This window comes from Electrona antarctica (genome assembly GCF_951216825.1).
Source record: "Electrona antarctica genome assembly, chromosome: 6".
In the NCBI taxonomy this organism is placed as follows: Eukaryota; Metazoa; Chordata; class Actinopteri; order Myctophiformes; family Myctophidae; genus Electrona; species Electrona antarctica.
In genome coordinates, this window is record NC_136811.1 from 27,662,416 (window position 1) to 27,685,840 (window position 23,425).

The following is a 23,425-nucleotide window of genomic DNA, read 5'->3' on the forward strand; positions in this document are numbered from 1 at the left end:
ATAGCTAATTATGCTAATTAAACATGCTAAACCTGACATAAAAAATTGGAATCAAGATATGCATGTCTCCAAAAATTAACATTCCAAAATCACGGAAATTGATAGGCTCCCCTACTATATGTATTTTAATGTACATTTTATAAGGTAGACATTAACTAAACTGAACTTTCTGTGATCGAATTGAAATGCAATGCCTACTTTCTTCTTCAGTTTTCATATGAACACAACGTTAGTATACATTATTTTGTCACTGTCAGTGATTTTTGTAAAATATGCCTTTGCACTTTTTAGGAGAGACTACATGTCCCAGAATTAATAATTAAAATAAGTTAAATCTCTGAAACAATGGTCCTAGAATTTTCCTTCATTCAATTTGTGTCAAACAAGCTTTCTATTTATGACTCAGATACCCCTTCATGCCTCTGACACTGGTCAGGCTCTTCCGAGGTGTATCAAAACTTTCCTCCGGCAGGTTTAAGTATCTTGAGATTATTTCTGAAAATAATTTCAAGAATTCACATCTGGATTTCGTACGCCATTCATGACAGCAGTGTATCTGTCGCAGATCACCTTGCTGTTTGTAATTTAATATCACGAATGTTTATTTTGGTAGAAGAAGGTGGGCAATATACTACAGTACGTCTCATATATCATTAAAAAAATATATAAAGAACATTTAGAAACAGGTCAAATGATTTATGTTTGTACAATATGCTTGATTTGTCCCTTGAGTATACTGTAATACAAAAATGTATTCGTCCTAGATCAAGAAGGGTAAACTATGCTCACCAAGGCCCATTTGCTTAATGCTCTGAAGTACTCTTTTTGGGGTCAGGTCAGGGAATCAAAGAATAATATGTTCTATTGGCCATGAATTAAGACTCAGATATGAGGTTTAGTACAAATGTAGACATAGATTGTAAGATTCCTCTATATTCTCTCTACCTTTCTATTATGCGCGTACGCACGCACGCACGCACGCACGCACGCACGCACGCACGCACGCACGCACGCACGCACGCACGCACGCACGCATTGTGGAATGTTGGTCCTTCAACTGGTTCCTTTTTTCACTGAAGTCATAGAAAGCAACAAAGCATTTAATAGATAATGAAACTGTGGGAGTGAGAACACCACCCACATGTTCTTGGCTCCAAATCCAGGCCTGGTAACCTACTACAACATTTAGAACAGTAGTAGTAGTAGTTTTCAAATGTTTTCATGTCAAGAAATGTATATATATTTGGGCCCATCTGAAAATATTTTGTGCCAGGGTCCCGTTTTTGCGGTTGGAATTCAGTACAGAGGCATTGGTAAAGATGAACCAACTGGTATATTTATTCACCAACAGAACAATACCAACAGAACAATACCAACAGAACAATACCAACAGAACAACACCAACAGAACAATACCAACAGAACAATACCAACAGAACAACACCAACAGAACAACACCAACAGAACAATACCAACAGAACAATACCAACAGAACAACACCAACAGAACAATACCAACAGAACAATACCAACAGAACAATACCAACAGACATAAATAATACATACAAGAAGCTCTCTACTTCTCTCTTTACTGACATTGGCATTCAAACCTCAACAATAAAACTCCACATTATTGCACTTCCCAAACATATTGCACCTATCATCCACATTGCACCTGCCCATGCCGATTACCACACCCCAAACATTTCTTGTTCTAGTTTTGTCAATGCCAACTCTGTGTGTGTGTGTGTGTGTGTGTGTGTGTGTGTGTGTGTGTGTGTGTGTGTGTGTGTGTGTGTGTGTGTGTGTGTGTGTGTGTGTGTGTACGCACGCGCGCGACCGCGTGTGCGTGCGTGCGTGCGTCTGTGCGTTATTCTATCTTGTTAATCTAACTAAGGTCCAGATGGAATCAGAGACTACCGGCCTAAATCAGATCATCTCTCTCCTCAGGGCTCAGGCGGAAGCCAATGAGTTCAGGTGGAACTCATTGGGAACTCATTGGCCATCTCAGCTATAACCAGAAAGAATAAAATCATGGGGGCGCCCGCTGGCCTAGTGGTCCAGGCGCATGCCACATATAGGACTGGTCCAGGCGCATGCCACATATAGGACTGGTCCAGGCGCATGCCACATATAGGACTGGTCCAGGCGCATGCCACATATAGGCTCTGGCCTGACACCGACAGCGTGTCGCATGTTCGAGTCCCGTTCATGACGACCTTGGCTACATGTCTCTCCCCTTCTCTCTCTCCCTCTTTCCTGTCAATCTCCAGTTGAAACTATCAATAAAGGCAGAAAAGCCAAAAACTAATCTTTAAAAAAAAAACAATGACAATGACTGTGCAAAATATGTTGTGCAAGCTACTACAAAAGTGCCAATATGCTATGCAATTAAATCAATCGTTACAAATACATGTGCAAAACTAGAAAAAGTCCCCTTCTGGGCACAGGTCTCCACCAGTTGGATAGGAGTGTGTGTGATGTTTGGCAAAATGTTTAGGAGTAATATAAACATGTTTTTATGTTTGTTTGTTGTTTGCAACAATTTTCTTCATTTTTTTGAGGAAATGCAGAGCCAGATCACCCATAGCATCTCTGAGGATAGAATTCTGGATGAGCAGGACAAAACGTGTACAAAACGGGCCACTCCTGAAAACTTTGGAAGGCAATCTTAGCCAGTCAGTGTAGAATCTGTGAAGTCCAACAGACTCGTCTTGATCACATGACTACAGAGATCATGTGTACTGATTTGCGTGAGATTTGGATGAAATCTGTGCGACTAATATAAACAATGTGTTTTGCAGAAATCGGCCTCATGGTGGCGCTATAACCGGCAGATGTTGAGGGATGCAGGGAAAATGTTTTTCCATGGCGTCTAGGGAGTGCGCATATATAAGTTGTACACAGATCGATGCAGTTATAGGTAAAAACAGGAATTGCCCTGTTATAGCGCCACCGTGAGGCTGAATTGGGCATAAAAATTAGTGGCATGTCGTCCTCGGCCTAGTGGGAATGTGTGTGTATAATTTCACAGAAATTGCACACTGTGTTTGTGATTTGTGGCATTTTGTTCGAAACGGACCAATCGTGTGAGCTTTGGAAGCCAATCTTAGCCAATCAGTATGGAAGATGGGAAATGGTGCAGATCCGTGTTGATCACATGACTATGGAGATAGTGTATACCGAATTGTGTGATGTATGGATAAAATGTGTACGAGTAATCTACAGAAATGTGTTTTGCCAAAATCGTCCTCATGGTGGTGCTATAACAGGCCGTTGTGGAATATTTGGGGTAGAGGTTCGTCGTTGGTATCCAGGGAGTGTGTGTGCAAAGTTTGGCATGGATCGGGCCAACGGTGCCGGAGATTAGCTGGTATCGGACGGACGGACACATGCACACACCGTTGCACACACACACGGACGGAGTGCAAAACATACTCTCTCCCCATGCCTTTGGCCTGGTGGAGACAATGACTGACTGTCGTAAACGATACAGAGACACCTCCCCGACAATATGGCCAGGACAGTTTGTTTATTTTCGTACCACAATTCTTATATGAGATGATTTTAAGATGACCCCATGTTATTCTCCATAGATAACTTACTTCCGTGAACCAGGGGATGAGCGAGTGACGCTTTATGCATGCATTACACACACTACATTTTGTTTATTGAATTAATACATGTAAACATGGTATTCAATCTTTAGATTATTTCCAGTGGAAACCTTTGTGTAATATATTGAAAACATCTTGTGTAATGTAGGCTATAGTCACTATATGTTGTCACTGCCGGCCCACACACCAATTATTCGTAACGCAACTAGCTGCAACTGCAATACTTCCAGTAATACTTACAACCAGTTCCCCTTTCCATTTCCCGAAAGGGCACTGCAATTTATTTCAAATTGGTGTGGAATGGCCTCAACATCTTTCATGAAAACAGAAGTACATCTTGTGTAATGTATAGTCAATATATGGAACGAATTGGACTCCAGCAAAAATGACCGATCTAATCTAACGCTCTGATCCAAGCAATCCATTCCAGTAGTCCACTCCAGATAGCCAGCAGGCAGCTGCAATACACAGTGTAGAGAAACTTAAGTGCTGGATCGGATTGGTATCAGTATCGAATCGGTATCTCTATCGGATTAGTATCGGGAGTGAAAAATCTAGATCCAGCATCCCTAATTTAACTATCAACAAAACATATCCACAGATGACGCCATAGCCACAACACTACACAATAACCTCTCCCACCTGGAGAAAAGGAACGTGAGTACCAGAATGCTGTTTATAGATTACAGCTCAGTGTTGAACACCACAGTCTCCTCCTGACTGGATCCTGGACATTGATGATGAGGAAAGATGACCCTCAACACAGGAGCCTCGCATGGCTGTGTTCTGTGTTTTGAGTGACCCCCCTTCTTTAATCCCTATACACCCACAACTGCGTGGCCATGCACAGGAGAGGAGAGAGAGAGACAGATGGACGGATACATAGCCTACCTTTATTGACCCCACGAGGGGAATTCAGGCAACAGAGACAGCACAGCAGTTTACAGATCCAGGGCATATAGAAGTACAGTAATACAGATAAAAATAATATAAACATGTTTTTGTGTGTGTGTGTGGGTGTGTGTGTGTGTGTGTGTGTGTGTGTGTGTGTGTGTGTGTGTGTGTGTGTGTGTGTGTGTGTGTGTGTGTGTGTGTGTGTGTGTGTGAGACGCGACTTGGCCTGTTGTAGCGCCACCATGAGGCTGATTTGAAAACTGTCAAGTGGCATTTCTTCCTCAGCCTAGTATGCATGCACACTTGCACAGCGCAATCGGACACTGCGTTGAGGAGTTGTGGCGATTTGTACAAAACAGGTACAAAGCGGGCTACTCCTGAAAAGTTTAGAAGCCAATCACATGACTATGGAGAGCATGTGTACCGATTTGCGTGAGATTTGGATAAAATCTGAAGGAGTAATATTAGAAAATGTGTTTTACATATGTATATATGTATATGGTGGCGCTATAAAGAGCAGATGTGAAAGATTCCCAGCAAAGATTTTTCCATGGCCTCTAGGGAGTGTGCATACAATGTTTTACACAGATCTGTGCAGTTAGAGGTAAAAACACTAATCGGCCAGTTAGCGCCACCATGAGGCTGAGTTGAAAATGTTCAAGTGACATTTCTTCTAACATTCGAATGGGAATGTGCGTGCACAAATTCACGGAAATCACACGATGTGTTCATGATTTGCGGCATTTTGTTTGAAATTGAGCACTCCTGCAAACTTTGGAATCACACACACACACACACACACACACACACACACACACACACACACACACACACACACACACACACACACACACACACACACAGACACACACACACACACACATACACACACACACACACACACACACACACACACACACACACACACACACACACACACACACACACACCTATCTCTTTGATATGAGGATATGAAAAATACTTTTAGCTATGTTATAACATTTTGGAATTTCTGCTTCAATGTTCTAGAAAGCCGTCAGAAATGTTTCCACTCTCACGCTTACAGATGCATTGCACGGCTTCAATCTACAAACTTTTCTCCTTGGCCATGTTTACTTACCGTCAACCATTCCACTGCCATGACTCATACGGTTAATGACAAACTCATGAATTCTACTTTCCCCCATTGCCCCCATCTGACTTAGATTAGACAGAAACATTTCAATAAAATGATGTGTATCATATTTAGAACAGTTGAAAATAATAAGAAATAATAGAGTTAATTTTAAGAAAAGTTTTCAATGTAGTCATTGTAGTGTTCATTTTAAGCAATGTGTCAAAAATATGTTTTGCCAACAACTGATGATTAAGACTTACAGTACATGATATGAGAGTTACCGTCATGGAAAAGGTAATTTGATAATTGATACAGTAACAGCTGTTTCCCAATTCAGGGGGCGTGTCCTTCGAAGGCTGCATTACATCTAGGGGTGCAACCAAGGCTGTGCTGGTCAGTTAGTATTGAGCTTCAAGTCAGAACAGATCCGCTGCAGCTAATTTAGTTGACTCAGTTTCACGTCTTTTGCTATAGTGATGTAATCAATTAATCATTTGGGACCACCTGTGTAGCTTATTTAACATTTTAAATGGCTTGCATGTAGGCTACTCTTTGACATTCGTCTTGAAGTTGTCACCATTGGCTCTTTCTCTATAGCCTATGTGCTGCCGTGCGCTAGAGCGAGACAGGATGATTTTAAATATTTCTCTGTCTCTTCGTCTCTCCCATAGAGCTATAATATATCGGGTCTCTCCCCCCATATGTGCGCGCACACACACACACACACACACACACACTCACACACACACACACACACACACACACACACACTCACACACACACACACACACACACACACACACACACACACACACACACACACACACACACACACACATATGTCAGTTTGACACATTCAGTAGATCTCGTGATCTTTTGTGGCCAGATGTAATTTCTTGGGGTCTAGTAGGACTATAGTAAATAAAATAAAAATAAATAGCTATAACATTTTGTAAAAAAAAATACATATTTAGCCCCATGCTCGAATGCCCCCGCCCCCCCTGTCAAAAACAGCTAAAATCCCTAAAACGAAAGAAAGGAGCAAATGAAAAAAAATGAACACTCATCTTTTACTTTCTCTAACAACCTAAAACATGAACCTTGGTTGAAAAAAACTAAAGTTGTCCTTTACGCTCCCTTTTCATGTTGTCATGGATGGAAAAGTGCCTGATAAAGAACTTGTGTGGCTTCACTGGCTTGTGAAGTGAGCTTGTGAGCCTTGATGACATAGGTGTAAGGATTTAGCGCACAGAACCTTCAAGCACACACAACTGTTTCTATTCCGTTTTTATTCTCTTGTTGTGTATATACGTTGTGTCATTGTATGTACGCCGGTACATGTTGCTGTTCTCTGTTCTTATTGTTATTTATATTTTTTCCTTTTTTAATTACTATTATTTATGCTGCTACAATGTCTGGGGAGCTAGCCTAACCAAAAAATGTACCTATTAGACCCTCCAGAAAAACGCGGGCACAAATCCTTGATTGTGCTGCTTAAAATGCTTGCAAACTGTTTGATTGACAGCTCCCTCACACTCCTGTTACTTTTGTTGCACCTATAGGGCAGGCCAGTCATTATTTTCACTGCATGGGTTTTTGTGACATCATATATATATATATATATATATATATATAATTGGCAGTATAGAGCAGGCCCACCCTGCTTAAACCTGACTAGCGCGGTAAGCAGAAGAGCAACAGAAGACAGATACCTGTATGGGTGTCAGGGGCATGGTGAAAGTGAACGTGTAACTCACCGAGATGGAGTAGATGAGGGCAGCGATGCCGAGAGGCAGGCAGCAGCACAGCATGGTGAAGATGGAGTATCCCATGTAGTCATTGACCGGGTGAGCCAGTGGGGGCCGGCTCACATAGACAGTGGGCTGTATGGTAACAGTGGCACCTGGTTGGGGTGGGTACTGCTGTCCTGGCATTGCAGGGTATGGTTGGCCTGGCGCACCTCCATACTGTGGTGGATTTCCATAGCCCTGTGTACCAAAAACCAGAAATGTTAACTCCCAATTCAAGTTTTAATTAAGTTGTGTGGGTGGATCTGTCAAAAGTCTACATTCAATTCAATTCACATGGGGAAATAATTCATGTTTGTGAATGTAGTTGCATGGTAATGGTGTGATTTGTAGTGTAGTGTCTAACTCAGCAACAAAAGTTCGGAAACTTAACTTTGGTCCATTATTTCTCCACTGTAATAATACCAATTTGGTATTGAATTTTATATAATTTTAAACGTTGATTAAGCTTTGATTGACCTTTACAACGAGGTATAGCTTGTAAGGATCGAGAAACACAGCTAGTTGGCACAGTGTGGGTGCCAAAGAATTTGCCAAAATGGCAAGTGGTTGGTATTCACCATTGCTTTGGGTTGCTTAGTGGATTGGATGATTGCACTCTCACACAGTAATAAGATTTGCTTTTGGCTTTTCTGTCTTTATTGATAGATAAATTGCGACAGCCCCGGCAGTATCTCTCTCACAGGCAAGACGTGTCATCATTGAAGGCAATCTCAAATTCAATGCAGATATCTGGAGATTCTGGAGCCAGTGGCGATCCCATATCTACATGGAGTCCCAGTCCCAGACTGGGACGCCATCCTCCAGGATGACAACGCTCGCCCCCCCACAGAGCCAGGATCATCACAGAGTACCTCCAAAATTTGGGAGTGGAGAGGATGGAATGGCCTGCCGTGAGTCCAGACCTCAACCCAATTGAACACTTGTGGGATCAGCTTTGGCTGAACGTGCTAGAGCTGTATGTGCTAGAGTGACCAACAGAACAACGAAATGAAATGAAATGAAATGAAATCTATATTTACCCAGGGTATCTGGGCTAAGCTCAAGAACTTGTTTCCAGCCAGGCCCTGCTCATAGAACACATTTCATCGTAGTGGTTGATGCCTTGTTCAAGGGCATTTCAGCGGTGGTAATTTTAACGTGTCGGACGGCTGGTTCGAACTGGGAACCTTCCGGTATCTAGACCGCGCCGCTATCCGTTCGGCCACCGCTGCCATCAACGTTGGATGATGTTATAAAACCCTTGTGTCTAGGGATGAGTTTGTAACATAAAGATAGTTTACCAGGTTGTTGAGCATAAAGGTGCAAATAATTGGAGTGAAAAAAGTGCAAAGTGTTCTCTTTACTTTTCAAAATGGTAGTTTAGGATATCTACATATGTACAGTCACAAACAGTAGGTGTGCACAAGCACACATGAAACAGTTAAGCCACTACCAGGGACACAGGTGTTGCCAAAATAACAAAAGCAGCTAGGTGAAACAAAAGACATAGAACATCATATTTTGAGATGGGGGTCCGAGGCCAAATACATCATTTTTGGGGTCCTTGACATGAAATAGTTTGAGCATCACTGACATAGAAACATAGGTTTTTCAGAAAACTGTCATGATTTAGAAGACATTTTGTAGAGTCGAGCTCAGGTCTAAATGGGTTAACAAGGTCCAATCCACTAAGCAACTAGCCAAGCTGTTGTGGCTTCGTATGGATCTTCCAGGCGCTACTGAGTTCCCTAACACTGAGTTTAAAATGAATAAAGTGTAAAAATGGCTAATATGTGTTTTTTTTCCTTATTACTGTATTAGAGTGCAATCATCCAATCCACTAAGCAACTCAAAGGGTGAATATCAACCACTTGCCATTTTGGCACATTTTTTGGAGGCACTACCCACACGTTTAGCTGTGTTGCTCATTCCACAAACGTTAGATCCTTACAAGCTATACCTTGTTGTAAAGGTGACTAATCAACGATTAAAATGATATAAAATACAATACCAATTGGTGTCATTAAAGTGGAGAAATAATGGACCAAATTTATGTTTCCGAACTTTTGCTGCTGAGTTGATATGTGGAGAAACTGGATATGACAAGTTTTCCATTTTGTTAAGTGAGAGAATACATTTAGATTTTACCTTTAGTAAACAAAAAAAACTACTAGATAACCCCTGTCAAATTCTTAATATTTAGTTTATAATACGCAGTGCTTTCGATTCGATTGCCACACGAGAATACAAAAATACATTTCACAATACAGATTACATTAGAGAAGTCACATGTTTCACTGTTTGGCTATTTGTCTTGGTACATGTATGTAGTAGACGGTAGACCAAGGCTATTCGTCTTGGAGTAGGAGAAATAGGCACATATTAGGCCTATATGGTTTTTCGTTCAGTAGCCTACTTTAAAAGACTCTAAAAGACAACATATACTCCCTCTAGAAATGAATGTGGTCTGGTAGGCCTACATTCCATTCCATTAAGTGTGGCAGATTCAATCATCATGGCTGGCATCTTAGGAACTTCAACTGCATGGTTTTTAAGCGCAGTTGTCCATCAGGGTTGCTCATAGCTTATAGGCTATTTTACAGCATATGGTTATCATTGAGATTAGATAGTATGACATAGGCCTATTATTAGCCATGGTTCACATGACGCTCAACAGTCATGTTTCAGGGCTAATGTCATATGTGTGTAGTGTCTTGGTGTGCGACCCAATACCGATTTTTAACGGGTAGCGCACCTATACAGTCAGAGCGCGGTGCGGTCACATGAAGAGTAATATGTGTGTAGTGTAAATGAGTGCCACGTATTGTGTGTGTGGGGGGGAGACTATTTGTCAAATATAAATTAAAATAAAGTTGTACTAAGTCAACTGTGATTAAGAACAAGAAAGAGGACCAGGTTTTTTAATGTCCAGTTAAGAATAGGACATAACTTAACAGTGCTGCACCCACAAACCTTTTTTGGAGCCAATTTATAGGCTACTAAGTTAATCTTTTTTTACAGAATAAAACATAAATAGCCTAAGCAATGTCATTGTTGCCTGTGGCGTGACTGATGATGGACTACCTGCGGTTGTTGTGGGTAACCTTGTCCGGGCTGAGGGTACCCCTGTCCGGGCTGAGGGTACCCCTGTCCGGGCTGAGGGTACCCCTGTCCGGGCTGAGGGTACCCCTGTCCGGGCTGAGGGTACCCAGCGGCGGGTACGTCTTGGTAGGCTGGAGGGGCTGGGTTGGTCAAGGCAGCTTTCTCATCGTGATTCCATCCTGCGGGTGGAGCAGTCGCCGCCTTTCTGTCGTATCCGTCGGGATCCATTGAGTTTGATAAAAAACAATTACTTTGTTTCCCAATTCCCAGCAAATTAAAACGTACCCTTCGCGTACTCAGCTAAATGCAAATTATGAGTTGGGGCTGAAGTGTTGGAAATAATTCCCCGCTCTCTCAACTCTCTAAAACATGTAAACTTGTGACGTGTCGTGGTATGAACTTTAAGTGGAACTGTGGAATAACTTTACTGAAAAGTTTGGTGCTTGATAATTGGCGTCTCCTCTTTCTCTCCCCCACTCTCATCGTTATTAATATTAACCTATCAGAGGCAGGGAAATGGAGAGGATGGCTTAGCGTTAGAGAGGAGGGGAGAGGTTTGGGGTGGGTACCGTGGTCCGTGTGTAGCACATATGGCTGGTAGAACAGGAAACGTAATATTTATTCAATAAAAGTACCTACGAGCAATAGGCTATTCAGCAAGTCACTCATTAAGTCCACACCCACACCAGAGGGAGTGCAACAAACCATAACAACTATAAACTTTTACTTTTGTTAGGCTACTTTAATTAGCCTATATTTTGATGCGAATACTTTTGTACTTTTTACTTTTACTCAAATGTTGGATACAGGACTTAGTAGGCTATTGTGATATTGCTAGTGGGTTAAGAAATCGGAACTAGACTTCTTCCACTGCCCTATGTGGGGGGTGGTGTCACTACAGTAATTGCCTGTTAAAGTGTTATTTGAACACGAATGGTTAAAATGAGTGTGATGCCCATCAAAGATGAATTTGTCTTACATGTTGATGTTGTGTTAGCACTTATAGCAGCAGGGACGCAGAGGATACACAGAACGATGATTTGGATAAAGCTTTGACAATAGTGACGCCTAATGGTAAACCAGTATAACAATCTGCCTTCTGGTAGGCTAGGTGTTTATAAGCAGAACATCAGGAGGATTTTGGGTATGTGTTAGTGTATGTGTATTACATTATTTTAACATTTTTGAAAATATATAGGCTAGATTTACATAGATGTCCCCAGTTCCTTAAGATGTAGTTTGTAGAGCAGAACAAAGGGATGTGTTATTTTTGGAACTAGCCGACCAGGCGACCAGAGCCAGTGTGAATTGGCCAAATTGCCTCTGCACTAATTCCCAACCCATCCCCATCTCGTGATGAAAATGTAGCATTATTGAGGTCTTAATAACACACATTATGTAATGTTACAATGTACTGCTGGGTTACCTGTAATCTTGGGGCGCGTATTCAGTCTTGTTTGTGGTGTAACAAGTCAAGTTTACTGTGCCTCTTAGGTCCTAGACCTAATCATCATTCATTGTAAACACCTGCTGCAGGCCATTTCCCGCTCACTTCATTAATCGTGCTACCTGATGATGATCTGATGATTGGAAAAGATGTGTGATGAGTGTACAGCATATGTCATCATCAGCATAGCCTCTTTAAGTAAAGAGAAAGGTAGGGTCCAAACATTACCATTTTTATCATTTTATTATATTGCTAAAGCAGTCATTATTACACAGAAAATAACAACCCTTTAATTCCTGAAAAAGATTGCTTTATATCTTGTTGAACTGTACAGGGAGAGAGAGGTCAACTCTCCTTACAAACTACCAACTAAACTATTAGAAACAAGGTTTAACAGTCAACCTAATCGCAAACTATAAGCTTCACTTTCTTATTCATAGGGTATTTATTTTTATTTTTTTACAAATTGTATTATTTGTCAACATAGAAATAATCTTATGCTTTAGATTTAAATATCACATACACCAGAGGGCTGAAAATGGAAATAATAGGTTGGCAATAATGTCTTGGAGGTTTTATACTTGTGGACGGACATAACAAAACAAAATAAAACTCAGTTGTGAAGAATAATATGCAATTCTAATGGCTTTCCTAAAACATCTTAGCAATAGTAATATCAGTTAATGGACCCACAGGCTGCAGTGTATGCCATTCATTATGATATGCATTATGATAACATCACTTACATGTATATATTTTGTCACTTTCCACTGGTCTGACAAAACATAAATGACATGAAAACAAATCCAGAAACAAACAAATACTTTGACTAGGCTATTTTTCACGCAAAGATGATTATTGGAAAACCGAGGTTAACCCATTGAGACCTGGAACGCATCCATGTCACGTTAGCGTTTAACCACATTAACCATTAACCCATTTTGGGGCGGGAACCCCTTTTGGTGTTTTAAACATTGTTATAATTTAGCTATTGAAAAATAGCAGATCTACAAGCTCATAGCGCGCCACCGAGTGGCGCGCTATGAACTTGTAGGTCTGCTATTTTTGAAAAATCGTTAAAATGTGCCTCAAATCTTTCCGAAAATTGTCATGATTTAGAAAACTTTTTTTTTTTTAATTTCGACGTCAGGCCTGAATGGGTTAAGATGTACACAGAACAAAGCTGGTTAGGCACAGGTAATGTGTGTCCAATTTGGGAAGGGGCATGTTTGGCAGGCAAACACTTCTTTTCAATGGCATTTAACACATACCCCTGCATGACCGATGGAAGTCATTTAACCCATTCAGGCCTGACGTCAAAATTAAAAAAAATTTTTTTTCTAAATCATGACAATTTTCGGAAAGATTTGAGGCACATTTTAACGATTTTTCAAAAATAGCAGACCTACAAGTTCATAGCGCGCCACTCGGTGGCGCGCTATGAGCTTGTAGATCTGCTATTTTTAAATAGCTAAATTATAACAATGTTTAAAACACCAAAACGGGTTCCCGCCCCAAAATGGGTTAATGGTTAATGTGGTTAAACGCTAACGTGACATGGATGCGTTCCAGGTCTCAATGGGTTAAAAGTGGCAGATCAAAAACTGGATGGAATCTACTGGATGGTTTTCCTGTTTGAAGGAGCTACTGCAGTGCCACAGAAGACACATTCACTGACAGGCAACCGGGGGATCCTACCATAAATGAAACACTGCAGAATAACATTTCACTGATAATTAAAACGAACTAATGTACATTATCAGACAATACATGCATGGATAGGCAAAACAAGTATATATTCCGCTAAATACAAAAATATAGATAGATTAAGAGACAGAGAGAAGGAGATAGAAAATAAATTAAATATGTGAGTTCCTTAGACTAATTAATTAGAGTTGAATAATATTTACAGGTTCATATACTGTATCTCATAAAGATTAGCCATGGCCTCACAGTGCTTCAACTGAATAACAAATCAAATGACGACGCATATACAGAGCATAACTCAGTGATGCTAAAAGCTGCTTCTTTTTTTGTTAAAATGCTGCAGTAGGTGGATATCCTCTTATCTCCAAAATTAAAGGCAATTCTCTAAACACTAATTAAGAGATAAAACAGCCATATAAACATTTTGGGCTGAATACCATCTTTTTTCCATATACACTGGCTATAACACTCTAGAGTGACAAAACTCACTCTAAACTGGAGATAGTAGGTTTTCACACAACATAACACAAATACTTCTTAATCAGAAGAAATAAAGTATACGTGGAGAGGTGAGGATTCATGCGTTTTGTAGATAACAGAAAATAATGATCATTTCATAACACCAACCTAAACAGACAATTAACAAAATAGTATGGCATACTCAAATACAGCTTATAACTAATTTCAAAATATTATACTGTTGCAACATCAACAATGTCTGAGCTCCAGAAGTGTATTTTATATTTATTACAAATTATCTATTCATAAACTTAAACAAATGCGCTTATCATGGCAGACACACACACACACACACACACACACACACACACACACACACACACACACATGCGCACGCACACGCACACGCACACGCACACACACACACACACACACACACACACACACACACACACACACACACACACACACACACACACACACACACACACCTGTAATTATAACAGTAGTTATATGTGAAGTGCAGCAGACTGTGGCATGGCTAATAATAATAAATGCTATTCCAAAAAAGGGAGCTAATATTGGGCACAAACATGACAAAACTTAAGACAGCACAAACTATCCACACATGACAAAACTTAAGACAGAGAAAATAATAACTAAAACCAGTTCCCATACCAAAGCCAATTGATCTAAAATCCCCAAACTCAATATCAATCATTGTATGAAATGAACAAACATAACTGTATTCAACAGTTTAAACCATATGATTTTGGCATCCTGAAAAAACATGAGGATGATTAAGTAAAAAGAATGACAGTTGCAGATGATAACAAATTCCTCAGCAATTGAGGCAAAGCGTCTATAATTATTTACAAACTGTGTAAATAAAGAGCTGAAACAAAGAAAGAGTGATCCAACCTTTATTTTCTTTGCGGTGTCTGTCCACAGTGTGATGCTTTAGTCACTTAAGTGTGACTATTCCTGCACACCATCAGGAGAGGAGATTCATCCATTTGAAGCTTTCCTGGATTGATAAAGGCAGCCCAAAGTAGCATATCACTTCAGTGAAATTCTGTACGTTCCCATGAGCTGTCACTCATTCTTTCACACTTCTGAGCATGCAGGCTGTCCCAGCACTCTGAATAGAAGGCTGGTGTGGTGTAACCTCCTCCCCAAGTCATTTTGAGCCCCTGTAAGTGAGCGTTCAATTAATTGAAATTTGGGACGCAAAATGGTGCAAATGAACCCACGGTAAGCAATGCACCTGAATCCCTTGCTCTTAGTATTCAATGACCATTTGCCTTTTTCTTCTTGCACACTTGTTCAGACAGTGGACAGTCATCTGTCCAACAGTGCCCAACATATTGAACACAAGTCTTTAATTTTATGAGAATACTGAGAATTGGTGTTTAAGGTGATTATTTTCTTGTCTTGCTGAGTGAATACATCGATAATAAATTCAGAATTGAATTCACTTGCTTTCACTAACAACATCAGATGCTTCAACTCTAGCAGGAGTACTTAGAATATCTGGAAGAATTGTTGTTCTCTTCTGCAGCACAGTCTTAGGAGTTGACTCAGTTTGGCGGTAGGGAAGCTCCTGAAGCATACAGTATGTGTAACCCATTTCCAGGTTAGATACCAGGGTTTTAGCTAATCTTTGATTCACTGTAAGCCAAATAGGACAACCATGTTCATGCTAAAATGATTTGTGGTGAACAACTCACTATTATCCAGGACAATAGTGAACGTCACTTTCGTTGACATTATGAGTGGCTGTCCTGAATAATGTAACTGATGATCAGGGTACAGGCTTTAGTTCCGACATACTATTGGTCCGACTGTCATTAGACTGACATCCTACCCAAAAACCCTAACCTCACCTTAACCGCAAGAGTGGCGCCACTCATGTTGGACCTAACGCATGTGGGGAGCGACGGGTGATTTCCGCATGTGAGACCTTTGGTGTGTTGGATCTGCGTGTGCACCCCGATAATCACAGGGGTGCAACCTCACAGAAAATTGGAGAATCGATCGAGTGTCTTGATATATTAGCACGGGAAGACTGTTCTTTAAAGTTTTTTACACCTGGGTTGGAAACAATGGGAGAGCCACGCATTTACAACCTTTGAGGAGATCATCATGCAATGCGCGGTGCAGAGCGGTCGTTGGTGAGGGTCCTCTTCAGTTTGACTCCCATGCGGATGGCTGTAAGCATGTTGCCCTCTGACTGGCCCTCCGCCCCGTCGGTTTCCTCTTCTCCAAGCTCCTCCTGACCTCCCTCACTCAGGTACGGTTGATGGGCTGGTTGTTGGGGAAGGGCAGCGATGGGCGGGTTGGTTGATGCCTGACCACTCCAAGAGGCCACTGGCAGCACCCCGACCTTCTCTCCTCCTCCGCCGAGAGTGGGAGAGCCAGGACTCTCCTCTCCTACTCCTCCAATCTCCTCTCCGCTCTTGCTCCCATTAACCCCCACTGGGAGATCGGGCACGGTGGGGATTTTTACTGGGATTACGGGCGTACGGATAGGGATTGGACCTGCGCCAAGGACAGAGCTTGAACGGCGGGCGTTGGGTTTGGTGGAGGGTGTCCGGCGGATTGTGGCAGTCCCAGGGGTGACGATAACCGACCCCTGGCTTATTGGATATGGTCCTGACACGGCATAGGACCCCGAATAAACCACCTGGCTTGAATAGCCTGTAATCATAGAAAAGTAATATTAGCGACAACAGCGATGTTAACATATAAAGATAATTATCATCTAGTAGTGTTAAAAAACTTAAATAACTCATCATAAAATTATTATTTTATTTGTTTAATATTTATATCTAGCACTTGACATAATAGTCTACTTGCCCAAATGTGCTGACCTCATCATATTTGTGGCCGTTTTTAGCTGAATGATTGTTTTCCGTGCAAAATGAATGCTTGCAATGGATTCAGAATCATGAAAACCCCCTAGTTTGACCCGTCCCATGCTACTTAAAGCATAGTGAAAATTTGAAAATGTTGCCTTATATTGGATGTTAATGGTACCCCAGCTTATTATGCTAATTATGAAAATTGCCCAACATATGCAAGTTAGCATCCGACAGTTTCTAAATGCTGGGGACCCATACTCAACATTTTTTACATAAAACTTTAGGGTACTGAAAATGTCCGGGTTCACAATGGGGCTCTATGGGCTGGCAAGTAGACTATAAACAGTATAATTCAGTGTAGTCACCTGCAGGGTTTACTGGATAGTTTCCAGTGTGGATGGGCGTGGAAGGGTAGGGTCCTCCTGGATAGGTCCCCTGTCCAGCGTAGGGTAGGCCTGCGGTCGACGCTGGGCGTTTGGCCTGGAACATGCGTCTGTAAGACTGGCTGATGTCACTGTTTCTGGGGATGGTGGACGACTTGTCAAAGTCAGACTGTTGCTGCTCAGACTCCTGGTCCCCCGCCATGGAGAAGTAGTCATAGTCCGACACTGTAGGGGGAGAAGATCAACATGGAACTGTGGATGCACGTAAACTGCAGGAGAAGTTCTATTTAACCTGCCAGGGACCCTAGTGTGAGTGACATGATCATTTTGTTTTGCATTTAGCAATTTGCATAACTGCAACCCTAACCCCTATGCGCGTGACATCATCATCATACCCGGAAGTTATGCGGGAACGACTACTGAGTGGCAAAAAACGACTTTCTGGCCTTGACAGCCCATACAGTACATCCAAACTGAAAAGTCCTATTTGATTGCATTAAACAAGGTAAACTCACTTTGCCACTCGATTTGTCACTCACTCTATGCATGCGCCTCTATACCTAAAGGTCAGTACATGCTCCCACCTCCAGAATTATCGGACACGGTGGTGATCTTTACTGGGATTACGGGCGTACGGATAGGGATTGCCCCAAGGACAGAGCTAACACACACACACACACACACACACACACACACACACACACACACACACACACACACACACACACACACACACACACACACACACACACACACACACACACACACACACACACACACACACACACACACACACACACACACACACACACACACACAGGGGGTGCAGGTATCTGTGTTACCTTGTGAAGGTATGGTATCTTCAGAGCAGCAGGGTGTGTTGGTCTGAGTACTGTAACCACTAGAGCACTGGATTGAGTCTCTGCTGGACCTCTGGGTGTCCAGTTGTAAACCTCTGGAAAGGGCCAGTGCTAACTCCTCATGGGCGTCCATATCACCAGCCTGGAGGAAGACAAATATCCATGATTTTGTGGATGCATTAATGAATTAATTCATTTGTGAAGGAAAGGAGAGTCTGAGCCAGTTGTCAGACTTTCCTGGATACAACCTCGGTTTGAATGGGGAATGGAGGGTGGGAGGAAAGAAAGAAAGAAAGAAAGAAAGAAAGAATATGCAAAATGTGCACTGACAAGTAAGTTACCGCTTGTTGGGGTGGAAAAGCTGAAAACACTGCTGTATAGAAAGAACAAACGGCATTAAAGCTGACCTTGGTAGCAGCAGCTATAGTCCTGCTCCTCTCCTCCTCTGCTGCTGAGATGGCTGCTGTTATTGTTGTTGCCACTGCAGCTGCAGCAGCTTGGGCTACAGATGGAGGGTTGGTGGCCGGGGCTGAGGGGGGGCTACCGTTACTGCCATTGCTGTCCGCTACGACCGGAGTGTCCTTGTCTTTCTTCCGCCTCAGTGTGTTGACCATTGGCTGGTCGTATGGCCCCGGCTTGGCCCAGTCCTGAGAGGAAACAGACATCATCAAAGTGTTAAGCCTGATTTGTACTTTGTCATACGATTTCTACCTCGCCAAAAACAGCTCATCTACAAGCTCACCACATGTCGCGAAGCGACGCACTGTGAGCTTGCAGATCAGCTATTTTTGGGAAGCGACACCGTCGCAGAAGATCATTGTACAGTATATTTCTAAATGACTGTTTACTCCCTGTTAGCTCTTCCCTTTTCATACTACTAAAATGGATTATGTTATGCATTGTCACTTATTCAATGTAATAAAGTCAAATGACAATCAGAACTGGTTTTTTTAATGAGTGTAGAGTGATGGATGGGTGGGCGGGTGTGTGGAGGGTGGAGGAACGAGGAGACGATGAAGAAGATGGACCAACCTTCCAACTGGGGACTCGTGATGAAGGCACCATGTTGGAGCCCAGCGTGCAGTAGTGAGGGAAGTCTGGGAGCAAGGCGGAGGCGGGACGCGACCAGGAGCGGGTGGGGCAGGAGGAAGAGGAGGTGGATGCAGGGAAGAAGGGGTACGCAGTGTTGGACCCTGAGCCTAAACTCCCCCCGTTGCTAAGAAGGTAGGGGGGATCGACAGGGGGGTAGTGGTCGAAACCATTGGACAACTGAGGTGAGTGTGTGTGTGTGTGTGTGTGTGGTCAGAGGCGATGAGGGATGATGTGAACAACACGAAACACACAGAAAAACAGAAACAAACACAAATGGAAACAAATTATTGAAAATGATAAACACAAGTCACAGTCAGCATCAACGATTTTGATGCAAAATCATATGAAACACAACACCACATCACAAATCAAATAAAAATGCAAACAGGACACATAACAGATCACATCACAACACAAATGAAATGCGTTGATCAACATTTCAGAGTACAGATGAACCAGAAATGTTGATCTGAATGCTGACTCACTCACTTTATGTATATACAGTACTGTAGGTATGACTGTATATACATTCTCATTTCCATACATTTTATGCATCAATTGATACAGTATCTCGCTAACGCATGCCTGCAGCGGCCATGTTGTGTCACAGAAGCAATATAAAGAACAAGCTCAGCTACAGCCACTCAGCCAGGAAGAGGGGCTTCCTCTGGGACAATAATGTGGACATTGGGGGAGAGAGAGGTCTTGGGTGAAGTGATGGAGGATGAGAGTATTTCACCTTGTCAGTAGTGAGCTGAGGTGCAGCAGGAGGAGGAGGAGGAGGAGGAGGAGCGAGAGAGGAAGGGGAGCTGCAGTCACTGTGAGGCTGACCAGACTCTGATGCCTCAGAGGAGCTGGAACTGAGACACGGCTGGAGGTGCATATAGGAACAGCAGGAACACGGTGGAGAGATAGAGGAGGGGGGAGGGGATGAGTAAGAGAGAGAGAGAGACCGACCGACAGAGAGAGAGAAAGAGATACAGAGAGGAAGAGAGGGAATGCATGCATGTGTGCAAACGGAGAAAGAGTTGCAAAGAGAAAAAAAAAGACAGAGACGAGGAGATTAGACAAGTGCACTGTTAGAAGACAGAAGCAACATTTCAGTCAGTAGTACAGCCATGTGACCATAAAGGTAGATACAGAGTGCAGAGGGGGCCATTAGGCCATAGCAGAATGAACTGCCCATCTTCTGACAAGGAGGGCACAGGGGAAGAGTTTTAATTTGGACAGTTCCCATATCTCCACTTCAATTCTTCATAACACCATTTATTAGCAGGTACTGTATATTATAATTTTTGAAGTATAAAAGACAGTTTGGGTTTAACTTTGTGAGAAAATAATAAAATGAAGTGACAGACAGGACCAGTTTAGCCCTCTGGTGGAAACAAAGCTAGCTCTGTTTGGCCCTGTAATGGAAACCAGGCTATTGTTTTTGGGCCCCACACAAACCTCAACTACTGTAGAAGAACCAAGAGTGAGGCAATGAGTGAGGCCGACTCTTAGGCCTGGGCTGTAATTGGGTCAGGTGCTACCATGCCAAACCACCTCAGAGGATCATAAAACCCCATGGCATCTCGCTGGTTTTCTGGATAGGGAAACTCCGGTTGTTGGCCGCCAACCAAAACATCTACTACTGGTGAGTTCCCAGACCCAGCCTCATGGTTGAGTTAGAACCAACCCACATGCATGGGAATGAGGTCTCCTCCACCAACTCAGTCATAATTATCTGAAAGCTGGATTCTACATATTCTGAGAGGAATTGGTCAAATTGAGAGATTAAGCCCTGCTCTGCTGACACAATGCAGCAGGTCACAGGGTTGGAATGTCAAAACACTGTCAAAATCATTTCAGTTTACTGTGACATACTTATTAAATCCACCATACTTAGCATAGTGTAGGCTTTTCCCGGATCTCTACCGTACTCAGACCTAACCACATTTTGTCAAATTGGTTGACTCTAAAATAAGAGGCTGGGATTGACCTGTGCTGCCCTGGGCCAGACTGGAGGCAGACATCAACTAATTTCCTGTGCTGCTGTGCAGCAGAATGACTCAACTATGATCACATATACCTACTGCTGCCAGGAAGCAGCCTTTTACAGGAGCCAGGAGCTATAATAACAGTGCTGTGAAACATGGTCTTTGAGGAGTGAATTTGTCGATCTCAAGTACTCTGTCTCTCTCTAAATGTAGCCTACTATATTGTATTAAACATTGGATTATCTGTTAGTGTTACGATGATCTGACTGCCAGTTAAAATGTACACGGTTTGTAGAGGTGAAAAAGACTTAAAAGTGGACACATTATAATATAAACATTATACCATGGTATGGATGAATTTTAATTTCTGTTAGACTGGAAGGTGTGCATTAAAACCGTGTAACAGGAGGTTCAGATCAAGTTTAATCACTGATTATAAATCACTATCAGTATTTTGGGTAGTATATGTCTTACTTTTGTGTCTGTGTTATGGTTATGTTTATTTTCCTATACTCTTTTATTTGTATTATCGTACGACCAAATGTACACCAGGCTTATGGTTGTGCATGGTTGTGTCTTGAATATGAGGTTGAAGCAAAAGGACAGACTATTTGAAAAGCGTTTTGTTAATGGGGTTTTAGTGGCATCCGTTTTAACACAATGACGAGTTGGAATGCCACTAAACGTTATCTCAGTTGTATGGGTCGTTCTCCTCACCTTGGCGTCAACCGGCATGGGCGAGGGTGACTTGGACGGCACATAGTGCTCCTGCGACGAGGAGATGAAGCCCGAGTCGTGGGAGGAGATGCTGGAGAGACGAGCCGGGGTCGGCTGCGGCAGAGTGGAGCTACGGTACCGGTGGTGATGGTGGTGGAAGAGGTGGTGGGAGGAAGAGGAGGAAGAGGAGGAGGAGGGAGAATGAGAGTGAGAGCCACTGGAGCCCCTCGAGTCGCTGCTGTTAACACTGTTTAGGCTACTGCTAGAGAGAGTGCGTGTTTGTGTGTGCAGTATGTGTGTGGGGGGGCGTTAGGGAATGAGAGTAGGGGCAAAAAGGTTCATTTGGAGACAAAGACAGATTGAAAGAGGAGATGGAGAAAGCAAGGGAATAGCAGGGAGAGGGTTGAGGAAGACAAGGGGAGGGACACAATTAACACAGCACACCAAGATGCAGCAGGCAGTGACTGAGACCAAACCAATCACTTCAAATGATACAGAAAGAAACAAATCCACACGTACATAACCGACATAACAGACAGGAAATCATAATTACACTTGACAAGACAGGAAATGTCAGGATTCCATGACTATGGGAGATCTTCCTTTCTGTTTTTGTTGTACAAAAACGCAAGCATGAAATTAAAGCAAGAGCATCCTTGCTATTGCATCTTATTATTATGTGAATAAATGCAATTTCAAATCACACGTGGTGAACTCTGTGAGAAAGGGGAATGATGCAATACCTGCACTAGTGTGTGAAATGGTCTTCATTTCCATAGGTTAGAATTAGGGATGTCCCATATTATCAGCCTCCCGATATTATCGGCCAATATTTGCATAAAAATGTAATATCGGAAAATATCGCCATCTGTATTAATTTATCGGTTTTAATTAATTAAAATTTCTCCCACATTTATGTGGGAGAAATATATAATATATATTATTATTTTGAAAACCTTACATTTATGAATGCATCCAGCGGGGAATCACAATAAAATTAAGCATAGTGTATTAATTCCACGACCGCACATATCGGTATCAGTTGATATCGGTATCGTAAATTAGGAGTTGGACAATATCGGGATATCAGATGTCGTCCAAGAAGTCAATATCGGACACACCTAGTTAGTACTGTGAGTTTAGCTGACTACTTAATAATAAACTAAATTAGACAAAATTAGGCACAATTCAAAACAGATTACATAAATGTGAAAAACATACCTGCTGCTATGTTCATGATCTTATGTCTAACCTTAAGTACTGTACATTATGTTCCAGCTGGATATGTTATGTGTATATACTGTATGTAGATATATTTTGTTTTCTTTTCCTTTTTCTCCTTGCTCTCTTCTTTTCTATTCTAGTTCTGATAATAACAAAAATGATGGAGCTTGCACAA

At 42.1% G+C, this 23,425-nt stretch overlaps 3 protein-coding genes across 4 annotated transcripts in view; all 3 read right to left on the bottom strand.

Annotated features, from left to right (window-relative positions):
* Positions 1-12,061, bottom strand: part of LOC306925401 (transmembrane protein 65-like) — a 50,086-nt gene extending 38,025 nt beyond the window's left edge. Inside the window, exon 1 of the mRNA XM_079504205.1 lies at positions 11,945-12,061. The gene's annotated coding sequence lies outside the window, so the exon portion shown is untranslated. The remainder of the gene's footprint in view (positions 1-11,944) is intronic.
* On the bottom strand, positions 4,237-10,924 carry LOC306925020 (uncharacterized protein; the record flags this gene model as incomplete). Its single annotated transcript, XM_079503703.1, has 3 exons — positions 10,501-10,924; positions 7,384-7,614; positions 4,237-4,257 (listed from the first exon to the last, which is right to left on the bottom strand). Exons 1-3 carry the CDS (start codon positions 10,744-10,746, stop codon positions 4,237-4,239), a joined length of 498 nt encoding a protein of 165 aa, XP_079359829.1. The 5' UTR covers positions 10,747-10,924.
* A 1,623-nt stretch (positions 12,062-13,684) lies between the features above and the next one.
* LOC306924308 (protein MTSS 1-like) overlaps positions 13,685-23,425 on the bottom strand; it is a 92,900-nt gene continuing 83,159 nt past the window's right edge. For both annotated transcript variants that reach the window (XM_079502785.1, XM_079502784.1), the window contains 7 exons: positions 22,027-22,288; positions 20,070-20,201; positions 19,271-19,507; positions 18,646-18,885; positions 18,221-18,380; positions 17,361-17,603; positions 13,685-16,831 (listed from right to left, as the gene is read on the bottom strand). In XM_079502785.1, coding sequence (XP_079358911.1) covers positions 16,275-16,831; positions 17,361-17,603; positions 18,221-18,380; positions 18,646-18,885; positions 19,271-19,507; positions 20,070-20,201; positions 22,027-22,288 — 1,831 coding nt within the window. In that variant the 3' untranslated portion in view covers positions 13,685-16,274. The remainder of the gene's footprint in view (positions 16,832-17,360; positions 17,604-18,220; positions 18,381-18,645; positions 18,886-19,270; positions 19,508-20,069; positions 20,202-22,026; positions 22,289-23,425) is intronic.